Here is a 26349-nt window from a genome sequence, read left to right as displayed (position 1 = left end):
ATCAGTGAAATAGATATGTGCATAATGCATCTGGTCCTTACCCCACTAGGGGACACGGAACTTCCTTTTAGCTTTTAAAACATAACTACCAAATGCAATTTAACATAACTATCAGCGCAAGCGCAACATTGTATTTAAAGCAAATTTATAATCCATAATTCATATAACACCAAGATAAATAATCATAACCACTATAAAAATGATCTAGAAAACCGTTGAAGTTGTATTAAAGTATTAGAACTAGTTAGACGTTGGTTGCGCGTGCGCAGGTCGAATACATCTGACCTTTACTGGCACCTGTTTTTTGCGCGATAAACGGAATCGAACTGCATAACTCTAGTACGAAATGTCAACGTTTCCGCTTATACTAGAGCGCCCTATAAGCTAGGATAGTAAAGGAGTGGAGCTGATTTTAGCTTTTTTTTTACTTATAGGTAGTTGAAATGTGGATTTATAATATTAATGAAATGGCGTTTTCTTGTGTTCGATTTTACGCGAGTATTGTGTGTGTTATAACCACTTATATTGGTTTTTTCAACACGATTAATTATTTTATATCATATCGCCGATTCGAGCATTTTGCAGCGATAACTGGGATATTGGTGTCTTTTTAAAATTCGTTGATAAGATTTTAATTCCTTAGTGAATCGTTGTAAATTGATTTTTATTGTTTTAGGGCCGATTTTTCAATCCTTGGTTAAAATTTATCCGTCCAATAAAGTACATATTACACGAACATATTAAAATGTCACCTGTAAACTGTCAAACACGGGCAAGTAGAATACATTTTTGAAATGGTAGTTTAATACGTTATTCGACGAATAAGTTGCAAATCGGCCCTTAGAATATGATATTCTATTCCTTGATTATATTGTCGAATTTTATTATCTATCAGAAATAGTTTTGAATTTTCTAAACATATTGTTGAATTTAAAAGCTCTATATTATCTTTGGCTCTATATTGCAATAAGCTATGACACGTAAATAATAGAGTTTCTTTTATATTTTCAAAAAGCTTTATTTTTTCAACAGCTATTCTATTCCGTTCTCTGTTCTGCTATCACGGTTCACATAATATACAACAATTATAACACTCGTTATGAGAGACTTAACTTTTATATTTATTATTAAATACACTTTTCGCCCCACAGTTACTTTACTAGCTTTTGCACACAGATTTGCTCGTGCTTTGATTGTAAATAGAAATTTAATTCCTGCTCTTAATATTACTATTAAGAAATAATTAGTTTATCTAGTTTATATTATCATAATATTAGCATGATAATTTATACTAGATAAACATATTCTTTACGTTAGTATTAAATATAAATTGTATATATATTATTTGGTATTGCTTACTTATTAAGTTAAAAACTATATTAATTAGGGTTTAATAGATTTAACTAAGGAACCCTAAAACCTTCAATGTACAGACAGACAGAGATCATTCAGAAAAGTGATGTGTAATTATGACGTCATGTTTTTTTATGTTTCAGCGCTAAGAAATATAGACTAGCATAGATTAGGTTAATTGTAGATGTTGCTGATAATCGATATTAATTTTGACGTTTAACTTTTTTCTCATCATGATTCTTTATCATCTTTTTGTATTGGAACAATCATTATCTACATAAATAGTCAAGAAATATATTATTATTTCGAAATTAAAATGTTAGGTGGTAAGTTTAAGACTTCATTAAAAATTGTGGTCTTTAAAATAAAAAGAGAAGAATACATTTTAGTAAAAGCACACCCCGGACACTCCATACAAAATTATCGTTTTGACAGTCACACTGTAGAGACTGCAAATGTGTGTGTTAACGCTTTATGGTTGGCACATTTGTAACTAGCGTAAAAAAAATTCGCGTTTTTCTGATGAAATACATCCGTAAACAGCACAATATCTAACCATTTTTCTACGAAAAACGATAATCACAAATCCAAAATAATAAAATTACTTTATGTCAATTTGATTAATGTTGTCAATCTTCGTTGCGTATCGTCCTTGCAGAAAAATACGGACCATTTTTAGGCTGATCGTGCGGGGTGAGGTAAGCGTTTAATTTTGGCGGGAGGCGAAGAGTGTCCGTTCTGTAGCGTTTAGCTACTATTATGTATTTTGTGGTAAAAGTTAAGAAATTTTGGCTGTATCACGGGCCGAGTTCATTACAAAGCTTTCCGTCACCGCTTGAATCGGTGGTCTTACAATTTTTTTATACATAATACCCAGATATTATGTTCAATATCTCCATTTAGGTTTAAATTTACTTAATCTTAAAATATAGTAGATATATATAAGAAAATTTCGAATATCCATTCTTATTTAGTTTTTATTTTGTACAAAAGTAATTGACAGTTCTGCATAATTAATCTATGCGGTCTATATGTGTAAATCTTAGACAATAGGTAGAAACGTAAGTAATGGGAAAATCTGCTTTCTATGGTATCTAATTATAGTCTATGCCTATTTATTGAGCACTTAAGGCTCTTGTCTCATTGGCTTCGTTCATGCGAGTAGATTGTCCTGGGTTCGATTCCCAATCGAACTTTGCGTGGAATACTAATAAACATGATGAGAGTGATCAGATATTACGATTTCTTGGTTAAACGTAATTTGTTAATTCGTTTCTTTCAGATATTTTGATGTTATTACTATAGGATATACATCTAACAAATAATAAAATCGGTCTAGTATCTCTGTACTTATTGAATAAATATCTTGTGTATTTCATAATTATTTTATCTTGTAATATTTGGACTATGTACTAATCTATCTTTGCGTAAAATGTCATCCTGATAGGATCAGCCGTTGTTGCGTGAAAGAGTAACCAACATGCACTAATCCTCACAAACATTCAATCCATAATATTAATAGGATTTATTTTATAATTATATTAATAATAAATAAATTTTTTAATATAGTTATGAAGGCTTTTTTTAAATGAATAGAGTTGTAGAGACCTACCTTTATAAAACAAACATACCTAGTATATGTTTGTCTATTGTCTATATAACAAAGTCGCTTTTTCTGTCCCTATATCCCTTTGTATGCTTAAATCTTTAAAACTATGCAACGGATTTTGATGCGGTTTTTTTAATAGATAGACTGATTCAAGAGGAAGGTTGTAGGATATAATTTATCAGGTTTTAAACGAAGCGGGCGAAGCCGCGAGCGGTAAACTAGTAATAATTATATAGTTTAATGTACTAATATGTGCCTTGGTCCTTTAGAAAATAATTTCTTAAAGTTGTAGGTTAAAAACTAAGTGGCAATTACTGAAGGAAGATTATTAAGTTTAACCAATTATTAATAAATGATTTTAGATGAAAGATAACTTTGCTCGTTACTGATTGTATAGATTTTTTATCAAATTAAATAGAAAACGTTACGGGTTTATGGATAGACTATGTACAATAAAAACTACAACACATGTTTTAAACTGCAATTAATCTTCGCTAAAGAAAACATAATTTTCCAAGAATGTAGTCTAAAAAGTCAGTTTCCTAAATTACAAAGCATTTCTATACGAATAGCCATTTAATTCTATTTTTATTAAATACTAGCGGTCCGCCCCGGCTTTGCCCATGGTACATAATACATAATTCGCAATAAAAGGTATGTCTATGTTTTTTCTCAGGGTTTAAAGATTGTCTGTGCCAAATTTCATCAAAATCGGTTCAGTTGTTAGTGAAAACCGTACATAGATACATATATAATTACAAACCTTTCCTCTTTATAAGATTAGTATAGAATATAGATACAAAGCAGAATTTTAACAAAATTACTAAATGCAGTATCTAGTTAGTAATTTTTATTAAAAAAGTACAATTTTAACCCAGTTACTAAGTACCTAGTTACCTACCTACAATTACGAATTTAACATTATTATTACAATGTTTTTTTTTGTATTTGATTTTACGCAAGACTAAAGATAATCAAAAACGCGATTTAATAATTTAAAACAATATTAAACACGACGTTTACGGTCGATTGTAGTCACGGCATTTTGTCTTCAGTTTTTAACAAAATGCATTGATTTTATAAGAATACTTGCAGTCCGCCCCGGCTTCGCCCGTGGTAGGTACATATTTCGCAATAAAAGGTAGCCTACCTATGTCCTTTCTCGGGTATCAAAATATCTACACACCAAATTTCATGCAAATTGGTTCAGTAGTTTAGGCGTGATTGAGTAACAGACAGACAGACAGAGTTACTTTCGCATTTATAATATTAGTATGGATTGTGGCTTGTGCCATATTATATAACTAGCTGTGCCCTGCGGTTTTACCCGCATTGCTCCGCTTCTGTTGGTCTTAGCGTGATGATATATTGATATATAGCATATAGCATTCCTCGATAAATGGGCTTTCGAACACCGAAATAATTTTTCAAATCGGACCAGTAGTTCCTGAGATTAGCGCGTTCAAACAAACAAACTCTTCAGCTTTATAATATGTATTAGTATAGATATAATATTAACAACTTGCTTTCCGCTAGTAGCTTCGTCCGCGTAGTCAAAGAAAAACCCGCATAGTTCCCGTTCCTGTGGGATTTCCGGGATAAAACGTATCCTATGTCCTTTCTCAGGTCTCAAGCTATCTCTGTATCAAATTTGAAGTAAATCCATGTACTTTAAAAGTTTAGCCCGGACATACAAACATACCTACAGGAGAAGCTAAATGGGTGTTAAAAATTTGAGAAGTTTGAAGAAATTAACACTGACATGAAAATGGTACTTATACGTTTAGATGTTTTTTTAGTCACATGATTTAAATGTGACATATTTTTAACTCTATTCATAGAAACTGTATCTCATAACTGTTGCATACAAAGTGATAAATAATAAAATAAATATTTTTCGGGACAATTTTCACACACGGCACGATCTGATCCCATACTAAGCTTTCGCTGGGTGTTATGGAAACCAGATGGCTGATAAACATACATATATAATTTTAAATAAATACTAAATAGATAATTAACACCCAGACACAGAGCAAACATCTATGTTCATCACACAAATATTTGCTCTGGGTGGGGATCGAACCCACGACCTCTGGCTTTGAAGGCAGGGTCACTACCAACCAAGCCAACCGGCCAGTCAATATACCTAATACTTGTTTCTACTAGCAACTGTTCGCGGTAAAATACCAACAATTAATACATAATTAAAGCCCTTCCATAAAAACATTATTTCCATCAGAGCGTATCGACGATAGATAATTAAAAAGTTAAAAAATACCATCATCTACGGTCCATTTATTTTTTCACAAGGCGTTCTACGTAATTATGAAGTTCAATAACTTTTTGCTAGCTTATGTTCTAGTGTTTGTGCCATAAATATTAATATAAGCTTGTTAGATATGTTCCAGTATGAATGTATGATGAAAATTCCAAGAAAATCTAACAATTCGTTTGCAATTCACCTTCAGAGTCGCAAAACAGCACTATTTATCATGTGAGATTTATAATTGTTTGTATTATACTCGTATATTTCGAAGTCTACATTATACTAACCAAGTAAACATTAGGTACCTATAGAACAGTAAAGCAAACATGTAATTTTAGATTCAAAAGTTGTATTTGGATTGACTGCCGTGATTTTTTTTTTTTTTTGCATGAGATTCTTCGATCAATTTGAACCAAACTTTAGTTAGATACTGAGGACGTTAGAACTTTCCATATAAGATAATATTATGTAACCTAAATTATCTTAGCATCATAATCAGAATTAGCGAAATTGTAAAATGTCTCTTAACCTATAATCAAAAATGGGATCACTTATAGAATCATCATGGGATAAAAACTGTCGCCATGAAAACTTTTAGTCAATTTGGTCCAGTAATTTTTGTGAAACATAATAATTAAGACACAGAAAATTTCTCATTAAAAATATATGTCTGTAGTTAACATGCATGTAGCAATCATAAATGCTGGTCAAATATCGATGTAACAACTCTCAAACGATAGATTATCACGTCTAGAAAGACAGACAGACGAGGCAGGGGGCTGTGTTGATGTTTATCTAAGCTATATATCATAAAAATGTCTTGATTATAATATTAGACTAAGGAAAAAAATACTAATTACTTAAACTTTTTACTTTGTAAAGGCATGAAATGGATCGTCATTCATTTTAGAGTCAGCGTAAAAATGTTGTCTTTTATAATTAATAATCCATAGTAATACCTATTATAAATGCGAAAGTAACTCTGTCTGTCTGTCTGTTACTCAATCACGCCTTAACTACAGAACCAATTTGCATGAAATTTGGTATAGAGATATTTTGATACCCGAGAAAGGACATAGGATAGGTTTTATCCCGGAAATCCCACGGAAACGGAAATTATGCGGGCTTTTCTTTGACTGCGCGGGCGATGCCGCGGGTAGAAAGCTAGTCTCAAATATGTATAACTAACATGAAAGGGTTATAAAAAGTGAACACTGACATTCTTAACACTTGAAAGAACACAAGGCAATTACACAAAGATCTATCTGTCTTAGAGCTGATTTTTCAATCCTTGGTTAAAACTTATTCATCGAATAACGTATTAAACTACGATTTCAAAATGTATTCTTATTGTCCGTATATAACAGTTTACAGGTGACATTTTAAAATGTTCGTGTAATACTTTATTGGACGGATAAATTTTAACCAAGGATTGAAAAATCGGCCCTTAAAAATAGGTCTTAATTTAATAATTCCTATAGGAAAGTTCTCTTTGACATTATGCAGACTTGTAAAGAGAACAACCTATATTATAGTAGGTATTGTTGGTATTATCTGTACTTTAATAATTCGACCGCCTCCTTGGTACATTGGTTGACGCGTGAGCGTAGCACCGAGGGGTCCTGGGTTCGATTCCCGGTGAAGACGAAGAAAAAAAATGTCTCGGTCTGGCAGGACACAGTAGGCTGATCACTTACTTTTCCCTAACGAAAATCAATTAGTGATACAGATGTATAACGCATCTGCCCCTCACCCCACTAGGGGACATGGGACTTCACTTTCTAATAATCCGAGCTGTAGGATTTTGATATTCATACAGGCAAAAGTATACGTAGGTATACGGTGTTCCTCTGTCTGCGTTTAGTAGCTAAATTAAAAGATTTATATGACACTAGCTTACCGCCCGCGGCTTCGCCCGCTTTGTCTAAAACCCAATAAATTATATACTAAAACCTTCCTCTTGAATCACTCTATGTATTAAAAAAAACCGCATCAAAATTAGTGTTGCCCAAATTCAGTCTTGGTCTTGCAGTCTTGGTCTTGTGTCTTGCGTTTTTGCAAGACCAAGACCAAGAACAAGACCGCGTATTTTTAGCAAGACCAAGACCAAGACTGACCGTGCAAGACTTGAGCAAGAACAAGACTTAGCCTGCAAGACTCTTGCGTCTTGCAGCTAGGACTTAGCGCTATTTCACTGAGTAGTTAGGTGTAACAGTTCGGTGTATAACTAGGTAGGTACGCTTAGGAATTCTATGAGACGCAAAAAACTGTATCAAAGAATATGAAAAACTGGACCTATGCGCATTACTACCATAAACATAGCGAATAAAAAAAATATCTATTAAAATCAAACTGAGTGCATGCATAGTTATGTTTTAACCATCGCATCGGCATTTTGATAATGCGACATCAAAGGTTTTGTACTTACTTCTCAAAGAAATTTGCCGCTTTTCGGAAGTACATGGTTATGATACATGTACTTCCGAAAAACTTGGCGGCTTCTTTTGAAATCTAAAACAATCGTGGCTGCCACGCCGAAATCATAACATTTGACACTATTTGATTGCCGCCATAGGGCGTAGGTATACTCATGCAAAATAATTTCGAATTTTTTTAAGAGTACCTACAGGTGTTCCATAGAATAAATAAGTTTCAGAGTGCTTAGAATGAAAATGAATACATTATACTGATCACGCAAGTAGTATTATGATTAGGATAAAATGGTAAAGATAGGTAGTAGATGTCATATTAATTCATTCTAGTAAGTATATATTATAATATTGATTACTTATATGTTTTTTTTTATTCAAATAAATGATAAATCGTAAAACTCTTTTATTAAATTTCTTATAAGTTGAGGGTTCAATCTCTTTCTAAACAGATAAGTATTGTTCTTTAAAATACAGTCAAGTTATTTGTAGGTAATTAATTTTTTTTTACATGTTTTAGCAAATGTAAGCTTAAATGAAAAAAAATCAAATGTTTAAATCATAAATGTTTATTAAGAAACAGTTAATTCCATGGAAAACGACATATAGGTCAGTTGATTTTTCGAATTTCTTATCAAATCTTCAGTTATTTATTAATCTGCTTGATCTTTACTATGGCTATGATAATTCAAGCTCACAATGTTCCACTTCTAATACGTTTTTCTAAGATTTAAAGTAAACTTTAATAAATAGTAATAGACTAATAGGTAATTGCAAGACTTGCAAGACTCTTGCTGCAAGACCAAGACCAAGACCAAGACTGGGAGCGCAAGACCAAGACCAAGACCAAGACCAGATGTACTGGCGCAAGACCAAGACCAAGACTGGCTAAGTCTCGTCTTGTTCTTGCATTTGGGCAACACTAATCAAAATCCGTTGCGTAGTTTTAAAGATTTAAGCATACAAAGGGACAGAGAAAGCGACTTTGTTTTATACTATGTAGTGATTAATATATAATATTAAGTAGATAGAGCGTTAAAGAATGAGAATGTTACAGAGCTTTTTCCAAACTACACTAAATATTGCTACAAGTACCAATATCAATCGCTCGATATATAAAGTAGTAATTTGTTTATTAATTCCCCTTTTGCAAAGACACTAAAAAAAGTAGAATCTTCACTTCAATTCACAATATAAAACAAGAAGTACGTACACTTAACAATAAACATAATATACTAGTTGTCCGCCCCGGCTTCGCCCGTGGTACATATTTCGCAATAAAAAGTAGCCTATGTCCATTCTCGGGTATCAAAATATCTCCATACCAAATTTCATGCAAATTGGTTCAGTAGTTTAGGCGTGTTTGAGTAACAGACAGACAGACAGACAGAGTTACTTTCGCATTTATAATATTGATATCGTATGGATGTGCTTCGTTTACCTCATTACTATCTTGTTATTGACATGAAGTGTATAAATTACATAGATTCTTATCTTTAGGACACCACTTATTGTTACTAAAGTTTATTCATTAAAATGCCGCCTTTTTTTAAAACTGTAAGCTCGTTTAAATAAATAAGGACGCCGCTAAAACAAAATAAGTTTTACATGCCTAATTAGAGCAGAGTAATCGTGACTGGTAAAATACAATAATTAGGTATATGTAATTATGTAGGTATACAGTAGAGTTACTTTGTGAATCGCTTGATTTTTGTAGGAAGTTTCTTTTTCATCAAAAAACACCAGTTAGGCCGGGAGATACTGACAGAAATTATTGGATCATTTGTACCAATATGGCGGTATGGCAAAAAACAAAAAGTTTAATAATTTAAATTAGGCTGTCCTAATGAAATTAACAATGTCGAAAATTGGAAAATAGACCACCATAATCCATCGTTACCAAACTAAATACAGCCCACATTTTTTTATTTTATCATAAACAAAGTTAGGTGTCAAGTAAGTCATACTTATGATTTCTAGAAAAAAATTAATATCACGTGACCTTTTCCGGAGGCACGCAAGCGAAACGGGGAAGCAACTCGTATGCCTTATCAATTATATATGTCGCAGTTATGCTTGAAAAACTGACATTACATAAACGCTTGGAAATTGAGTTTTGTTGGGTATTGGTCGTTGTGTTCAGGATATGTTTAAATGTGTATGTGTAATGTAAGTATCTATTACCATGCTTATAAATTGATATAATTTTTAGGGTAAAAAAAGATATAATGGAACTAATCGCTTGACTTGGATTTCCCGTTACTGAAATTGAAAAATTGACTTCGTTGACAGGTTATCTTCGTTCTTATAACAGTAGCTTGTCTGATGTCTGCTGAGGTAGAAATATGAAAGATGATAATAGAGAATAATAGATATTCTCAGAGGGTGCAACACCCAATAAAAGAAGCTATTTAATTTTATTGTTTATTTTTAAAATCAAGATAGTACCTAGCTTCCGAGAAAAAACACTTAGATAGAGACTGATCTAATCTCTACACTTGTTTTAAGCATACCTATATTGAGTAATAAACGAAACAAGTATCTCAGCCATTTTCTAAATTGACCGATTTTCCCACTCATGAACAAAAATGTATTCCAGACACTTTTCAAAATGTCCATCACCCTCACTTTAACCGCAACACAACTAAATAAGATTCCAGCCCCCTATTGTAGAGTGATAAAGACCTGCTCTATCAGATCCGACACGCGAGCAGATACAGTTTTACATATTGATGTGACATTCAGCGATAAATGATTCAAGAACAACCGTTACAGGTAAAATGGTTATATTGTGTTATGTCATAATTTACACCGTGTCTGTGACTTGTAAAATAATGTTATAATTATTGATCTGTAACTAGCCCCGGCTTCGCTTATGTGCAGTGTTCATACTAAAATAAACTTCACTATAATATGCATATTATGTCTATAACATAACAAAGATGAATCACCAAATGTGCTGCTAAGCATAAAACTCGAGAACGGCTCGATCAATTCGGAAAATTTTTGTTAACGATTTTGTATTAAGTGAAGTTTCTTATAAGAGGAAACACGAAAAAAGGCGCAATAGTGCAGAACAATGTTTACTGGGGCAGCTACTATTAAATTTAAATCAGTCTACGTATATAAAACTGCATCATAATCCGTTTAGTAGTTTTAAAGATTTTAGCGTACATACAGACGTTAGTTATTAAACGATATATTATGCTATTCCACGATAAGTAACCTAAAGTAGAGTCAGTATACTGAGTACTATATTTATTATCGCAGCAACTGGACAAAAATAGAATACAAAACGCCAGTTTTAATAAACCGCTGTATCATACAAAAAAATAATCATTTTAACACGATCATAGTGAAATAAGATTTTAGCATTACATTACACTTTATAGTAAGTAATAATACAATATAATATCTCAGTATCTGAGGATACATAGCATACATTTTTATTAGCATCTAAGTGACTACTGACTACTGTAATAAAGGAAAAAATAAAAAGCCTACACGAATGATATGAAACATTATTTTTTATCTAAAATCACAAAATTTCACGCGCGTTGGAAGCGTAACGCGATCCAAGTGATAGTAATTATGGAATAATATAAAATTAAAACGTTACTTTGTGATTACTTTTGTGGTAAGTTTATTTTAATTTGTACCTATTTAATATATCATCTAATGCAAGTACTTATTACTACAGCTAGGGTCCAGACTCCAGAGACCAGACAGCGTAAGTACCTAATTCTGTGAAGAGAAATATCTCGATTTTTGTCAACTTCAGAAACAAAATTTGATGATTTGATTTGATTTGAAATATGATGATATTATTATGTTATAACTTTGCTATGTTTAACGTCATACAACTTAATGATTCGAAGGAAGATAAAAGCCTAGCAAGTAATACCAGCAGCTGTTCTCCTATAATAATAATTATTGTCTGTCTAATTTTCATTAAAAAAATATATTATATGAAACTGTTATAACTTATTACTAATTTGTCTAACATTATCTGATAGGTATAGGTACAACGTAAAGCTACCAAGGTAAAGGAACAAAGTTAAACCATAGGCTTATCAGGGGAAAAAGCATAATTGAAATGTATAATTAAATTATTCTCACTAAAATGTGTTCTACCTACCTATTATTTTTAGGGGATTATAAAACAAGCGAATATAAAAACAGCGATTGATGATGAGATACTGTTGAGCGGTAAAGAATTTGAGTAAAGGATGACAGCGACAAATTAACTAAACTTATTTTAATACCTATTTAAAAGTGGGTAGTAATTATAAATCCATTTCAAATATTGAAATTAAGGTAATTTAATCTCTCTCATCACTGGCAGTTAGTCACTCACATAATGATATTATAACCTAAATTAACATTTTAAAAATAATTATAATAGGTACTACGCTTCTTTTAAAATTATAAAGGTTGAAAACCTACAATTTAACAAATTAATTTTCTTTCCCGCCAAAATAATATTTTAAAACACATTTTACTAATTTGCGAAAGCGCCATCTAGTTTCACTTTTCTTAAACTATTGTACAGCTCCCTCTATTTCATTTTATACAGTTTACTTTTTTATTAAAGCGCCATCTATACAATATTTTCATAACTGAGTTTATAGATACAAAATGAAAATTCATGTAGTACTTCATACCACCAATAGATGGCGTTGCAATAAATACTGTGTTTATAAAGACTAACATAGATGTCGCTACTGCAACCATAACGAGAATTACGATGTTTTAGTACAGCAAATCGATAAGAGATGGCGCTTTTCCTGAAATTATACTTTAGTTCTATTATAATTCTTTTGATATGAAAAAATAAACAGTACCTACTACTACTTTTCATAAAGAAATATTAATAATATACTTGTTGATTGTGAGTGTACCTATCTTAAATGTGGTCTAATGATATAACCTAGGTGAATAATTATTAATTATAATGGGATAGGTCGCTTTCTCTGTCCCTATATCCCTTTGTAATTGTATGTACTTATGTTTAAAACTACGCAACGGATTTGGATGCGGTTTTTTTTAATAGATATAGAGTGATTAGAGAATACAATCCCGAGCATGTTTTTCAATCCAGGGATTACGGTATTTTTGATGGGTAATCCCGGGATCCCGGGACTATCCCGGGATCAACCTTATGTGGGAATTGGGTTCTAATAAAAAAAATTGAAGTACCTTTAGTTTCTCAAAAGATGTTTTTAATATTGTTAGTTGCAATAATACTATAATAAAATAAAAAATATACAAATCAAAAGCACTATTTAGAATTTCGGAAATAGAATCTTTAGAAATATCAAAGCATCCAATACCCCGCAACAATATTTTGATATGAGGTGATTGGGTGATTCCCCTGTTAGCCCGTCGGGGAGTTACTTTAAGCGAAGGAGAATTACCTTATTGAAAAAAATTCCGAGTGGGAAAGTCCCTTCTAAGGTCTACTATTATTAGGGCCGTAGGTACCAGTATAATAGTCCGTATCCGCAATTCTATTCCATTTAAAAAAATATTTAAAGTCAATTAAAAAAAGCAAAAAACTATTCCTCCATTTAAAATGTCCTGTACAAACCACAAGGATACTGGATAATGTTATTCATTTTTTATCAAACAGGGAAAAGAAAAACACCAATATGAATCATTCTTTTTATTTTTTAAAATAATTATAGCTAACCGCTTCGGCAATAATAGTTACTATTCTCAGTTTAATGACACATTAAGCATTCCACGTTGTTAAAAAAATATAATTAATGGGTTAATAATTAATATTGTTTGTTCAAAATCTAAATTAAAAAATATTAACGCAACCAATAACACTAAAACGTAACTATAAATACAATTAAGTGACTATGAGTCGAGTAAGAAAAAAATAATAACTTCTATAAAAAATATAATAATAAACACATTCGGGCTTAAAATAATTATCTATACTTTAAACATGGCATCGTATTAACACAATATTATCAAACTATAATAATTAAATAACTCTATACAAGAATAAAAAACTAAAACGAAAAAAGTCGTGGTTTCAACTAGAAAAAAACTTTCAAGATAGGTATCTTTTATACCTAGACATCGAGGTACATAACACATCACTTCCTAAATTTATACACAATTTCATTTATTTACTTACAACGCCAAATGGAATTTTGTCTCCCATCTAAACATATTTTACTCTACGCCTAAATACATAGCCGAAATACAATAGATTTAATTTTGAATTTTATACAAGTGTTTCCATATAGGTACCGTAATTTACATTCGCCGAAAGTGTTACAAATTTTGTTCAATTTATCTACAATTTTGTTCACGACACTATCTCGTAAGAAATAAAAACAAAGACTAGAACACACCGATTGGGGAGAGATTAGAAAACAATGTTGCAATCATTTTGTTGTTGCGAAATTTTTGTTGTTAATTTTGTTGTTGGGACAACAACAACGAAATGCCCGTGTGACATTATTGAGACTAGGCGTAAAACGTTGTAGTGAAAAAAATGCGCTGCTGGCCTTAATTTATCCGTATTTAAATAATTTCGCCAAAAAGGTACGATATAATTTTTTATTACCAACATTTATATTGACAGAATCACAGCTCAGTTTTATTGTTCTGATATCAAAACGCTTTTTGTACATAAAACGTTGTTTTTACCTTAAAATAGTCGTGGCATCGAAGGGTTGACCCGTTAAAACACCAATATATTCCATTAACTATTACATTTAAGTACATTTTTTTTTTGTATTTATGATTTTTTATTTCGTTGTTCTCTACACAACACGGATTAAGTACTCGACTGTGGAAAACACGTAATTAATCCATGTTTTTGGACCCCTTTATAAACCTACGTGTTAATGCATTTTTATAAAAGAGCCCACAATTACATTACATTTATTACTAACTTACACATTAAGAATACATGTAATTACGTCTACTTGTGTTATGAATTGAAAACCTGGTTATCTTGACTACGCTAAACTTACGAATAAATGTGTATATTTGGCTAAATATCGTAAAATAAGCAGATAATTTTAACAGAAACTACGAAGCGTTTAAAAATAAAAACAATAACAGTCAATAAGGATGATTAATTAAAATCAACAGCAATTTATTATTTAAAAACTTAACAAATAACAGCGCACTCGTGTTGCAGTCTGTTGTTACAGCAACAGGCCTGTTGTTGACCGTTGTTGCTGTTGTTGTTGCAGATGCAACACGCGTAACAATGTTAAATAACATTAAAATAAAAAATGTAATGTAATCGCAAGTTGGACGCGAATTCGATATTTTATGATAGAGACGTCATAGATTATGAAATACCTAAGTAAAAAAAATAGTTTATCTTTTTGCGCACACTACACTAAGCCAAATAGGTTTTGAGAGATGAATTTTGTAAATTATTTTTTAGTGAAAAAATGTTTGTAGTGCGATATATTTTTACTCTTTGTAAGACGTCTATCATAAATTATATATTTTTAAAATTTTTGTCATCTGACAAGTACAGACGGCAAAAACAACTGCTTTTATACATGAATGAGACGTCATAATATTCATCATTAAATATGAAATATGAAATATTAAATATTCAAAAGAATGTGGATTTAGGTAAGTGTATAAATTTTTTCTAAAGCTTTCGTGATAAATTTAAAAAAATATAGTACCTAGGTAGATAGATTTTGTAATTTTTTTTTGTCTCATTCGTAAAGAGCAGTAAAGGTAATGAAACAACTTATTACCCTAGTAACAAAAACTTGGAAAATATTAATTGTACGCATAAAGCCAATTAAACTAAATATATGCCACGACTATTTCTCAATAAAAACAAACCAACAGCGCATTATTGAAAAATACGGAATACTATTTCCCCTATTATAGTATCAACATAAACCATTACTATTGGTACTAAATCCGGAAAAGCGGGAAATACACGAGTAAGAAAGAGACAACCATATTTCCCGCCATTCCGTCCGCAAGCGATTTTTTGTCGCCAGTATTATTTAGGCTTATTAATGTACAGCTTAACTATGGAATTTCCATCGTAAAATAAATGTAGAAAAAATTTCACATTTTTCTTAATTCTTTTTTTTTTGTCAACATTAAAAAATTTAATCGTCAAAAACTTAAACATAACTCTGTCAGACACAATCTGATATAACTATTCCGTTTCGATGATCACAGAGAATATCCTAGAGCCGGCACCCGAGCGGGTCTATAATATATTTATTGTATTTTTGCTGTCTAAAAAAATCCATATAAATTTGCGATTTCGAAAATAGATTATTTTTTTACAAAATGGCGCGCGGCTGCCGGCTCGGACGCGATATTTGAACACTTTACTGGAAACGTAATTCTTTCTAAACATCTAATTTAGGATTCACGATCCGTGCTTCATATTATGTTTTATACAACTCGCACTATCGAGCGGTTTCCCTAACACGATGGTTAATTATAACTTTAAAAATACCAAACGTCCATAAATTTTTTCCTTCTACTACGATCTAAATTTAAAACAATACAATTTATACAATATTCATAGGAACTTCTTTTGTTGTAATATTAAATTTATTTATATATTAAAATTTATTGAGGAATTTGTTTATTTTTTTACATAAATAGCGATCCGTCCACTAGAGGCGGTGTCGGTTCATTCAGTCGAAAAGTTTTCAGTGTATTATGTTTTTGTTTGTTTGTTCGTTTAATTTTAGTGAATATATCTCACGTTTCCCAGAAGTTTCATCGTCGGATTCCAGCGCGTATAACCGTCCATTATCATCCCAAATAATAAGATAAATCTGCCGAAAAGTTTTGTATTTCTAAAACAATTACGTAACACGAAATGAAAGTTGAACAAAAATCGTCGTCAACAACCAAACTTCACCACGTAAACAATTAACGATTTTGGGCTATTGCATTGAGTTTTTTATTATTACATTGATACCTCGGGTTCTCGAAACCTACGAAATACCAATTACAATTGAAGAATGAAATAATCGTACATTAAATCAGCTTACTTATGCCTTACCTATTACGATATATTATTAGAGAATACTACGATGCGTGTCGTCTCGCGGACGACCGAACACCGAACCTTAATTATAATACATGATGATAATATTAAAAGAATATTCGGCAACACTTGACATTCTCATCGGAAACTGCAAGTTCACTCCCGTTTACAGAAATGGGAATGATCTTGCAGTTCAATTGTAAACTATAAATCTATTGTTGCAACTGTTCAGCTGCTCTGTGGTTGTTAAAGCAAACGCTTTGCGATCTCTCGATCGAATGGGCTATTGTTTATTTAGAATGTAAATATATGAAATGAAAATAAAACATTTAAATGTATGGGCTTAGTCTGTGTTCGTGTAAAAGAATGTCTCGTGTCTCTAATCAAGACTCTTTCGAAGATTCGTTCTTCGACTGTGCTTTTATAATGTTATTATCCGTTTGTATGTCCGTCCAGTAGACATTCAGTGTAAAATCGCTATTTAAACACTCTGAAATAAATGACAATACGGCAGTCTTGTGAAACATAACTCGTTCATATTTATTTACAAACCTACAAATTAAAACGTAAATATAAGATAATTCTTTTAAAATAATAATTCATATAATAAAATAAAGTTCTTTTAGATTATAAACAAAAGCATCAACATTGTGCAACAGGCCTATATATTTACAACATTAATCTAATATGGCGTAAAAATAAAATTAACTTTAGCCAAGTATAAATAAGATAAATGAATAATAATTTTGAATTCGATAAACAGATTTGTGCGTAAATCTTGACTAGCATAAGATGTGTTATTGCGCGAAATGAAATAAAATTAGAAATAATAATAATGTAAATAGATTTAATTGGAAAATATTGCAACTCAATATTGCGGGATCGCCGTAACGTCGCGATAAAGCGTGCTCATTTTGGCACATCGAAAACTTTGTACTCAGCTAAGCAATCTTGCAATACAGCTATAAAATTAAAAATAAATATATCCGATAACGCTTAACGTCAACCAAATAAATATAATTTCGATTGCACTGAATTCTGTCCGTCTCTACATCTAATTACTTGTTCGGGCGAGTTTTTGTTCCATTTTGTTCATTTATTTATATAAAGGTACATTTACTTCCATATGTACATAATTTTTCACCTAAACGTTCTCTATTTACACCAGTTAGTCTATCTAAAATTTAGCATTATCTTTAATCACTGTATAATTTTAGTCGACTAATATAGTTTCATCAATTTTGCATCGAAAAACAACAATTTAGACATAGAAAACAATCACTAACCGGAGGCGATTTCGCGCTCCTGCCGAAATAAATCCATTTCAAAAATATACGAAAATTTTAAACATTTTCCTTATCGAGTATGAGTTCGCGAAATGGAAATCGCATCGAATTAGTAATAGTCATAGTTTCACGGTTGCGGGTTCTGCTGCAGGTGAACAGCTTGCTGGGCGGCTTGCTGGGCGGCCTGTGCGGCCTGTGCGGCTTGCGCTGCTTGTGCGGCTTGTTGGGCGGCTTGTGCGGCTTGTGCGGCCTGCATGTGCTGCTGCTGGACCACTTGCTGGGCCGCTTGAGCCGCCTGCGCCGCTTGTGCGGCCTGAGCGGCTTGGGCCGCTTGCGCCTGTGCCTGCGCGGCTACAGCTTGTTGGGCCGCTTGTTGTGCCGCCTGCTGTGCCGCCTGCTGCACCGGCGACGGCAGGTTGAAGCCGAGCATGCGCGGGTCGTGCAGCCGCAGCGCCTGCTCGAGCCGCTGTTCCTGCGCGAGCCGGAAGGCCTCCACCAGCTCGGGCGACAGCTGGCCGGGTACGTCAGCGGGCGGGAAGCCGCCGTTGTGTCGCAGCGGGCTGGGCGCGTCGTGGCCGGCGGCGGCCTGCGTGACGGCCAGGCGCAGCGCCTCGGCCTGGCTGCGCAGCAACGCCTCGGCCTGCTGCACGCGCAGCGCGTCGGGCGCGGGCGCGGCGGCCGGCTCGGCGGGCGGCTCGCGGGCCAGCTGCTGGCGCATGGCCGTGACGAGGTTGGCGGCGGCCACCTGCACGGCGCTGGGCGCGTCGCCGGGCTGCGCCATCATGTTGGCGGCGGCGGCGGCGATGGCGGCCACGCGCTCGTCGCCGTAGTGGCCGTTGTTGCGCAGCAGGTCGGCCAGCTTGCCGCCGCCCGCGTCGGAGCCGGCGGAGGAGGACAGGCGGCCGTTGGAGGAGGAGTCGGAGGGCGCGGGGGAGGGCGGCGCCAGGTTGAGCAGGCCGGAGCCGCCGGCGGACGACACGGCGGCGAGGATGTCGCGCTCGCGCCGCTCGGCCGCCGCGCGCGACAGCACGTACTGCGCCGCGAACTGGTGCTTCGGCTCCATGCGCATATGCTCCATGTGAGAGAGGAGACCTGCAACGCGATGGCGGACAGTTAGCGTCTAATACAATGCCATTTACCGATTTACTTTAGACATATAGAAACGTAAGATGATAAAGCTTATAGCAATGCCCGCTACAATATATTATCAACGACGTATCGTATTGTCTAAAGTGAAAACTCCTTTAAAATTGTTTTACCTCTTTGTTATCAAATTGTACTGTTAAGAAACAAGATAATTCAGTTAACCATAATATTGATTATTGGTATTGAGCTTATTTTACGACTTCGTACAAATATTGTTTACCGTTATCTGAATTTATTTTGTTATAACAATTTTATTAGCAATATTAGGTTTTAATAGAAATAAATATTTATTCAGGTTTATGTTCCTATTTCATACTGAAATTATAATGAAATAGTTTTACTGTCATTTAAAAATAGACGCTATAGACCTATGACTAACACTAGTGCATTGTTTTTATCTTTGCTTTATCTTTTATTTCCTATTGTCACTTAATTATTTTTCCATGTAACGACATTAATGGTTTATTTTATATTGTAATTGAACAAGTTTTATTAGTCATAACATAATATATTATAATAAAATCATCATGCTATATTTGGGAGTGGTTTTTATGTTTTCTTCGTTTTATTCTTAATTTTATTAATACTTTTGCAAATATAAATTTAGGTATAAATATTAATAACTTGTTAGAAGACATTTCTAATGGATAAAAAGTGAATTATTTATCTAGTAACTTTTCTCATATTTTTTTATTTATCAACATAACAGTTTTCCTTACTATTAAGACTGTTATCAAAATACAAAAGTAATGTTTATTTCACAAGGAGATAATTGCAAAACAAAGCTGCTTATATATACATAGGTATACCTTATATAATAAACTCTAGCAAGAATACTAAAAATAAGTATAAGTATTCCTTATAATTTACTACGTTTCCGCCTGCGGCTTCGCCCGCGCAGTTAATGAAAAACCCGCATAGTTCCCGTTCCCGTGGGATTTCCGGGTTTGCGTCATTTTCCCGGGATAAAAAGTAGCCTATGTCCTTTCTCGGGTATCAAAATATCTCCATACCAAATTTCATGAAAATTGGTTCAGTAGTTTAGGCGTGATTGAGTGACAGACAGACAGACAGAGTTACTTTCGCATTTATAATATTAGTATGGATATTATGTGAAAGACGAGAACTGCAACTGCTTCTTATGCTCCAAATCACTATAGAACATCTAAGCTGCCAGTACTTAGCATTTTATTTATATCCTGCATCGCTGAAATCAAATGACTATCTATAATTGGTACGTACCACTCTCGTGTGTGAAGACGGCCTGACAGACGGAGCAGGGCCACATGCGCAGGCCGCTGGTGAGCTGCGTCTCCGGGTGGCAGGCGAGGTGCTTGCGCAGCGAGCCTTCGTTGACGTAGTGCTTGCCGCACACCGGGCACGGGTGGTTGGCCGTCCGCCGCTTGGCTACGTAAGGGTCGACAGGTTTAGCTTGCGCTGGGTACGGTGATGTGGCAGGGGGGCCTACCAGACCACCAGGAGAGGTTAGTGGTTAGGGAGGGAGGGAAAAACAGATGCGTTAATAACTTTGTTATGGTAATGTACGCGACCAATGCCTCTTTTGAAGTGTGATTATAGCAGTGGGTCCTTTAAATTGTGCCAAGATTTTCAAGTAGTAAGGTTTTAAGTATTGAGATTGGAATGTAACAAAGGTTGTTTGCTAAAGAGGCATTTCAACAAGAGGCATTCGTCAAACTTATACTAATAAACAGTAAACTAAAGTAATCAATTAGCGATGGAGCTGACGACGAAGAATGTTGAAGTCTTCTGCTATAGATAAACAAAACATGTTATGACAGCGAGTGCGGAACGCCATCCGAAGAATCGTCTAGAACAATAAATGTTTGCAAAACATCCAACCCTTCTAATAGACGAAACAATAATAAACGAAGCTACGAATGGCGTCCCGTCAGATACTTAAACTACATATTTATGGAAACGATACGTTTTTCTGTTGATTTAAAAACCAACACCCCTCATGGCTTTTTGCCAGCTGGAAGCTTTTTCGTATCATTGTAAAACGCTAACCGTATATTTCGTGGAGACAGTTAAAGAATATCTAGCGATTTAACAAACTTCCAGTGGCTTAACTTACAGGCTAATAAATCTCTTCCGTGGGAGCGAACGTTCAATGACAGTGACTGGATTCAGACAAAAAGAATCGCTTCTTTTCGCTCAGCAAGGAAGAGATGGCTTAAGCTAGGTTATCAGCTAAGAAATGTTATCTATCTGTATAGATGACGTTCCTTGTCGAGCAGTCTGGATTGGGGAAATGCTTACTCGCAACACCGGACGCGTTGGGGTCCTTGTGTGTGTTCTTCATGTGTTCGACGAGGGCTTCGCCCCCGAACACGACTTTGTGGCAAATGGGACAAGGGGTGGCGGTGGCGCCTCCGATCATGAGCGCTGCGTGTTGCTGCAAAACACCAAGGTGCAGCTGAAGCTCCTGTTCCACCGGAGCGATGCGGGCATAGTGTAAATATTAGCAACATCGTATAATAAATACATGGCGAAAGTGAATTTTGAAATAAACATAACGGTTGTAACTAAATATAACGGCCAAAGGGAATTTTGATTGGTGAATTGTTTTTTGAAATAAAATGCCGAAAGTGAAAAGAAATAAAAACGATATTACTCGATTTAAAAGTTATACAAAGTTTTTTAACAAACAAATTATAGGTAAAATGTAAAGTTGCTGAAATTCGTAGATTTATACAGCAAAATAATTCTTAATATATATAAATCTCGTGTCACAATGTTTGTCTTCAATGGACTCCTAAACCACATAACCGATTATAATAAAATTCGCACACCATGTGCAGTTCGATCCAACTTGAGAGATAGGATAGTTTAAATCTCAAATCGTTTTAGAGAATGCGGGCGAAGCCGCGGGCGGTAAGCTAGTATTATATATAGGTAGATGTAGGAAATGATGATGTAGGTAGTAGGTATAATAATAATTATTGTACAGACAAATAGCTAAAGTATATTAATTATTTACCATTGTATCTATTGTTTATGAAATTATTAGTAAACTAGCTTTTCGCCCGCGTCTTCGCCCGCGTTTTCAAAGGAAAACCCGCATAGTTCCCGTTCCCGTGGGATTTCCGGGATATAACCTATCCTATATGTTAATCCAAGTTACCCTCTATATGTGTGCTAAATTTCATTATAATCGGTTCAGTAATTTATGCGTGAAAACCATACATACCTACATACATACATACAAACCTTTCCTCTTTATAATATTAGTATTAATATAATTAATATAATTCACAATTCAAACTCATGCATTACTCATAGAAATCCCTCTCATATTCATCTTAAATTCAATTATTTGGTAACACTTTTCACAACATATTTTAATACAACTCAAAATCTCACAACACTCAACTCAACTTCTAATTTTCATTCGTTAAAGTTATCTAAAATATGTTTTCTAATCCTTTTATATTCACCTCACAATGTCATTCAAGTTAACTAGACTAAACATCTTATTCTAGTTACCACAATCACCTCACAACTCAACAACTCAACTCACAACACATCACTCAACACTCACAATCTCAAAACTCAACATCTACTAACCTTAGCTGTATGAGTTCTCAAACTACTCTCAGTAGCGAAGCCCTTGCCACAAATATTGCAATGGAAGGGTCTGTTCTTGGCCCTTTCGACCTGGGCATCATGGTTTCTTAAATGTTGCTGGAGATTTGATAACTGTATGAAAGCTCGCCCGCAGTCTGGTAGGTGACATTTGTATGGTCTTTCGCCTAAGGGAAAAAGATTAAATTAGTTGAGAAATTGAGTATTAATAGAGAATTTAATAGGAGTTAGTAGCCTAATAAAGAATTTAGTACACTCGATGCAGCTGTAAGAATAAGTGTGGTTTACGGTGGTGAAATAAATAATTTTCCATATTATTAAGTTGGTAGTTTTTGTGTTTATCGATTTGAAATAAACTTAGAAGCAACAATTTTCTCGTAGTAATATAGGCATTAAAACTATAGATGTATATATTTTACACTGTAGTCTTTATTATAGGAAATGGATGATCAAAGAAAATTAATGAAATCAACCTTTGTAATCAAGCTTAAAGCTTTATGTAAATCTCTATCAAAAAAGCTATCAAACACTCAAAATATAACTAGAACTTAACATTGGCAACCCTATTTTTTATCGATTACCGAACCCAGGACCGTGTGTTCTTGAAACATAAAAGCAACAGTTATCTACTTGGAGATAATAATCTAACTTATTATTAATTAAATGTAACGATTGATTGATTGTCCACTTAACTACGATCCATCTAGAACCAGTCAACCAGTTACACGCTTGTTGGTAATGTATTTTATTAGGTATATTATAGAACATATTTATTCTGGGTAATATTTTTGAAGTGAAACTTCTTTATCGGGGTTGGAAAAAAATTTAGTGTAACATTTTTTCTTTACGCGTGACATTTTTTCGTTATGCGCTATCTTTTTCTTATCCCTACAACGCGAGATTCGACGTATTTCTGTAAAGTTGCATATTATAGTAAATTGTTTTTTGAAAAATAAGATCATAAAGAAGTTTCACTTCTTACGTGTGTACGTGTGTACACTAGTACACGCACACATTTTTTATTTATATAATATTTATTTTCTTAGAAATTTTATAACAAGAGGACATAATAATATGGTGCAAAGGGCGGTCTTGTCGCTCAATAGTAAGTTCTACCAAACAATTAATGGCGAGCAGGATTTTTCATAATTTAATAATATAACCTTTTTGAAAAATGCAGTTTCAGTTTCATTATTCGAAAAATACAGTTTGAATGATATACCGCTAGATGTCGCTACAGTTATCATTACGAATTTATAATTTAATTATTCGAGCTACTGAAATTATTTGATATAAACTGTAAAGTTTCATAAATATTGATTGAGCAGTTTTGCTATGAATAAGCATTAGAATTGTTAATTTTTTACGTCGGTAAATCCTTATTTTTAGTAGATTTTAGTATTAAATAAAGTATAGTATAGGTGTAGTGAGATGTTATGTACCTACATATAAGATTGCAAAAAGCAGTCAAAATATATCAGTTTCATAATAATATGTTGATAGTAATAGACCTTTACTCATAAAATACTGAGTTCATATTTATCATAACATTGTGTTCAATCAATACTCGATAAATCAGAACAAAATTAAGTGACGGATGAAACGAGTCTCGACCTAACCCAACATTGACCCGCGATATTTTTAAATAACCGTCATATAACTTCCTCATCGGTTAAAACTGTTTTATTTTTAAAATTGGAACGCTTCCTTACGGGTCAACGGTCATGAACACGTGACGTATTACCTGACCCTGTTCTGTTTCATTTTTAAATTCGTCCATTGTTCATCAAGATCCGAATTTAAAAACATTCGAAATTGATGCTTTGCTTTTAAATTTGGAACACTGTCTAACGGTTGGCGACCTTCGCTCACCGAATAACCCGAAAAACCGCGACCTAACCCAACGATGACCGCGGTTCCATTTTTAAAATAAAACCATAATAAAACCAACGCATACTTTTAGCCTGTACTACTGCAAGCAAATGCATAGGTCATTGAACGCACGCACACATAGCCGTTGACACGCGCACACACACACGTATAGTATCTTTTCGCATGGTCCTGTCGTTTGAATGTGTTAGTGTTTTTGCATGTTTGGGAAGAATGCGTGCACACATGGAGCCATAAAGAAAGATATTGTAGAATTATTTCCTACTATAGATGCAATAAGATAGATGTATTAGAGTACGCTTAGAATTATATAGTTTATCGCGCTAACGGTTCGATTGCTTTATTTATTGACGATAAATGTTTGTATCTTGGCTCTTCGATTTGGAATATAAATGTGTTTTTAGAGATATTTTTATAGATAGCTTTGTGGTAGATTGAAATTTGTGATATCGCTAATCGCATGCGTTTTCGAATGGGTATAATCAAATTTTAGTTACTTAGGTATTAACTATTTAAGTGTTAGATAATTTTTGATAATAACTCTATCTTTAATTGAGGACTCTGTTTAAAGATACGTCATGATAAGTACCTAGGCATTTCAGTAATTAGGTAAAAGTTTAACTCGACTAGGTACTATAACGCATGTCTAACATCTTTAGAATGTGGTTAAAATTTCATTCATTTAAAATAACATGATATTTTGAAATAAAAAGTATTTTTAGTACCATTTAGTGAAATAATACCATTTAGTGAATATTTCCTGATGAATACGGAAACGATTTAGTCTCTCCTTGAATAAAATAAGGTTTTCTTATTAGAGCAATAACTTATTGGAGAAAAATCAGTTTCATTCAATTATATCTTTATAATATTATGTAAAGTCAAAATGTAATCAGTATTTTAGTATGAATAAAAAAAGAAACAGAAAGCCGTTGGGCTTTACTTTATACCTATTACAATCATAATACCTACATAGGACCTACAGCTGACAAACAGATAGGTCCTATGGCTTATATAATGTACCTACTTATGTTTTTCTTAATCGTTAAAATTGTGTACATAACTTCCTAACAGATTTTATCTTAATTAGTTGTTATATTATATATAAAAAAAAAAATACAATGTGAATACAATTATACAGAGATACGAAATCAATCCCTATATTATCATCATTTTGACTTATTGAGAAACGGAGAAAGTTTTCAATATATAGAGGGTGTAACAAAAGTCTAGGCTAAATGATATCTAGACTAAACATTTGACTAGACACGAAGACAAGCTACAAATAACATTAACATCTGTATCAGAATCGATTTCATTGCAATACTAATAGGCTAATGTTTTAAAGATGGTTTTACGCTAAATTAAGATATTAGGTAATTATACTAAAGAACATAATATTAATTCTGGGTAATATTTTTTATTTATACTATATCTAATATTTATTTACTTAGAAATTTTATAACAACAGGACATAATATGGTGCAATTTGCAAAGGGCGGTCTTGTCGCTCAATATAGTAAGTTCTACCAAAGAATTAATGGCGAGCAGGTATCAAGTAGGTAATAATTTTTGAACGTTATAAAATTTCAAATGTATCTAATAAATAAACTGAAAAGCCAAACGTTAAAATATGATGAAAAACACGTGTAACATAAAACAAAAGGGAATTTCAAAAAATTCCAACACAAACTAAAATTCTAATAGGATATTTCAAAAGTCGAATCTAATCTGAAACT

General features: G+C 33.5%; 1 protein-coding gene across 12 annotated transcripts in view; it reads right to left on the bottom strand.

Annotated features, from left to right (window-relative positions):
- Window positions 1–13310: 13310 nt before the first annotated feature.
- LOC123703385 (zinc finger protein 768-like) overlaps window positions 13311–26349 on the bottom strand; it is a 98549-nt gene continuing 85510 nt past the window's right edge. For 11 of the 12 annotated variants that reach the window (XM_045651303.1, XM_045651307.1, XM_045651308.1 and 8 more), the window contains 4 exons: window positions 22703–22887; window positions 21395–21560; window positions 20357–20578; window positions 13311–19060 (listed from right to left, as the gene is read on the bottom strand). In XM_045651303.1, coding sequence (XP_045507259.1) covers window positions 18096–19060; window positions 20357–20578; window positions 21395–21560; window positions 22703–22887 — 1538 coding nt within the window. In that variant the 3' untranslated portion in view covers window positions 13311–18095. The remainder of the gene's footprint in view (window positions 19061–20356; window positions 20579–21394; window positions 21561–22702; window positions 22888–26349) is intronic. The other variant, XM_045651311.1, reaches the window with a different exon arrangement.

Source organism: Colias croceus, chromosome 26, assembly GCF_905220415.1.
Source record: "Colias croceus chromosome 26, ilColCroc2.1".
Classification (NCBI taxonomy): Eukaryota; Metazoa; Arthropoda; class Insecta; order Lepidoptera; family Pieridae; genus Colias; species Colias croceus.
This window is presented reverse-complemented; position numbering and strand designations above follow the sequence as displayed.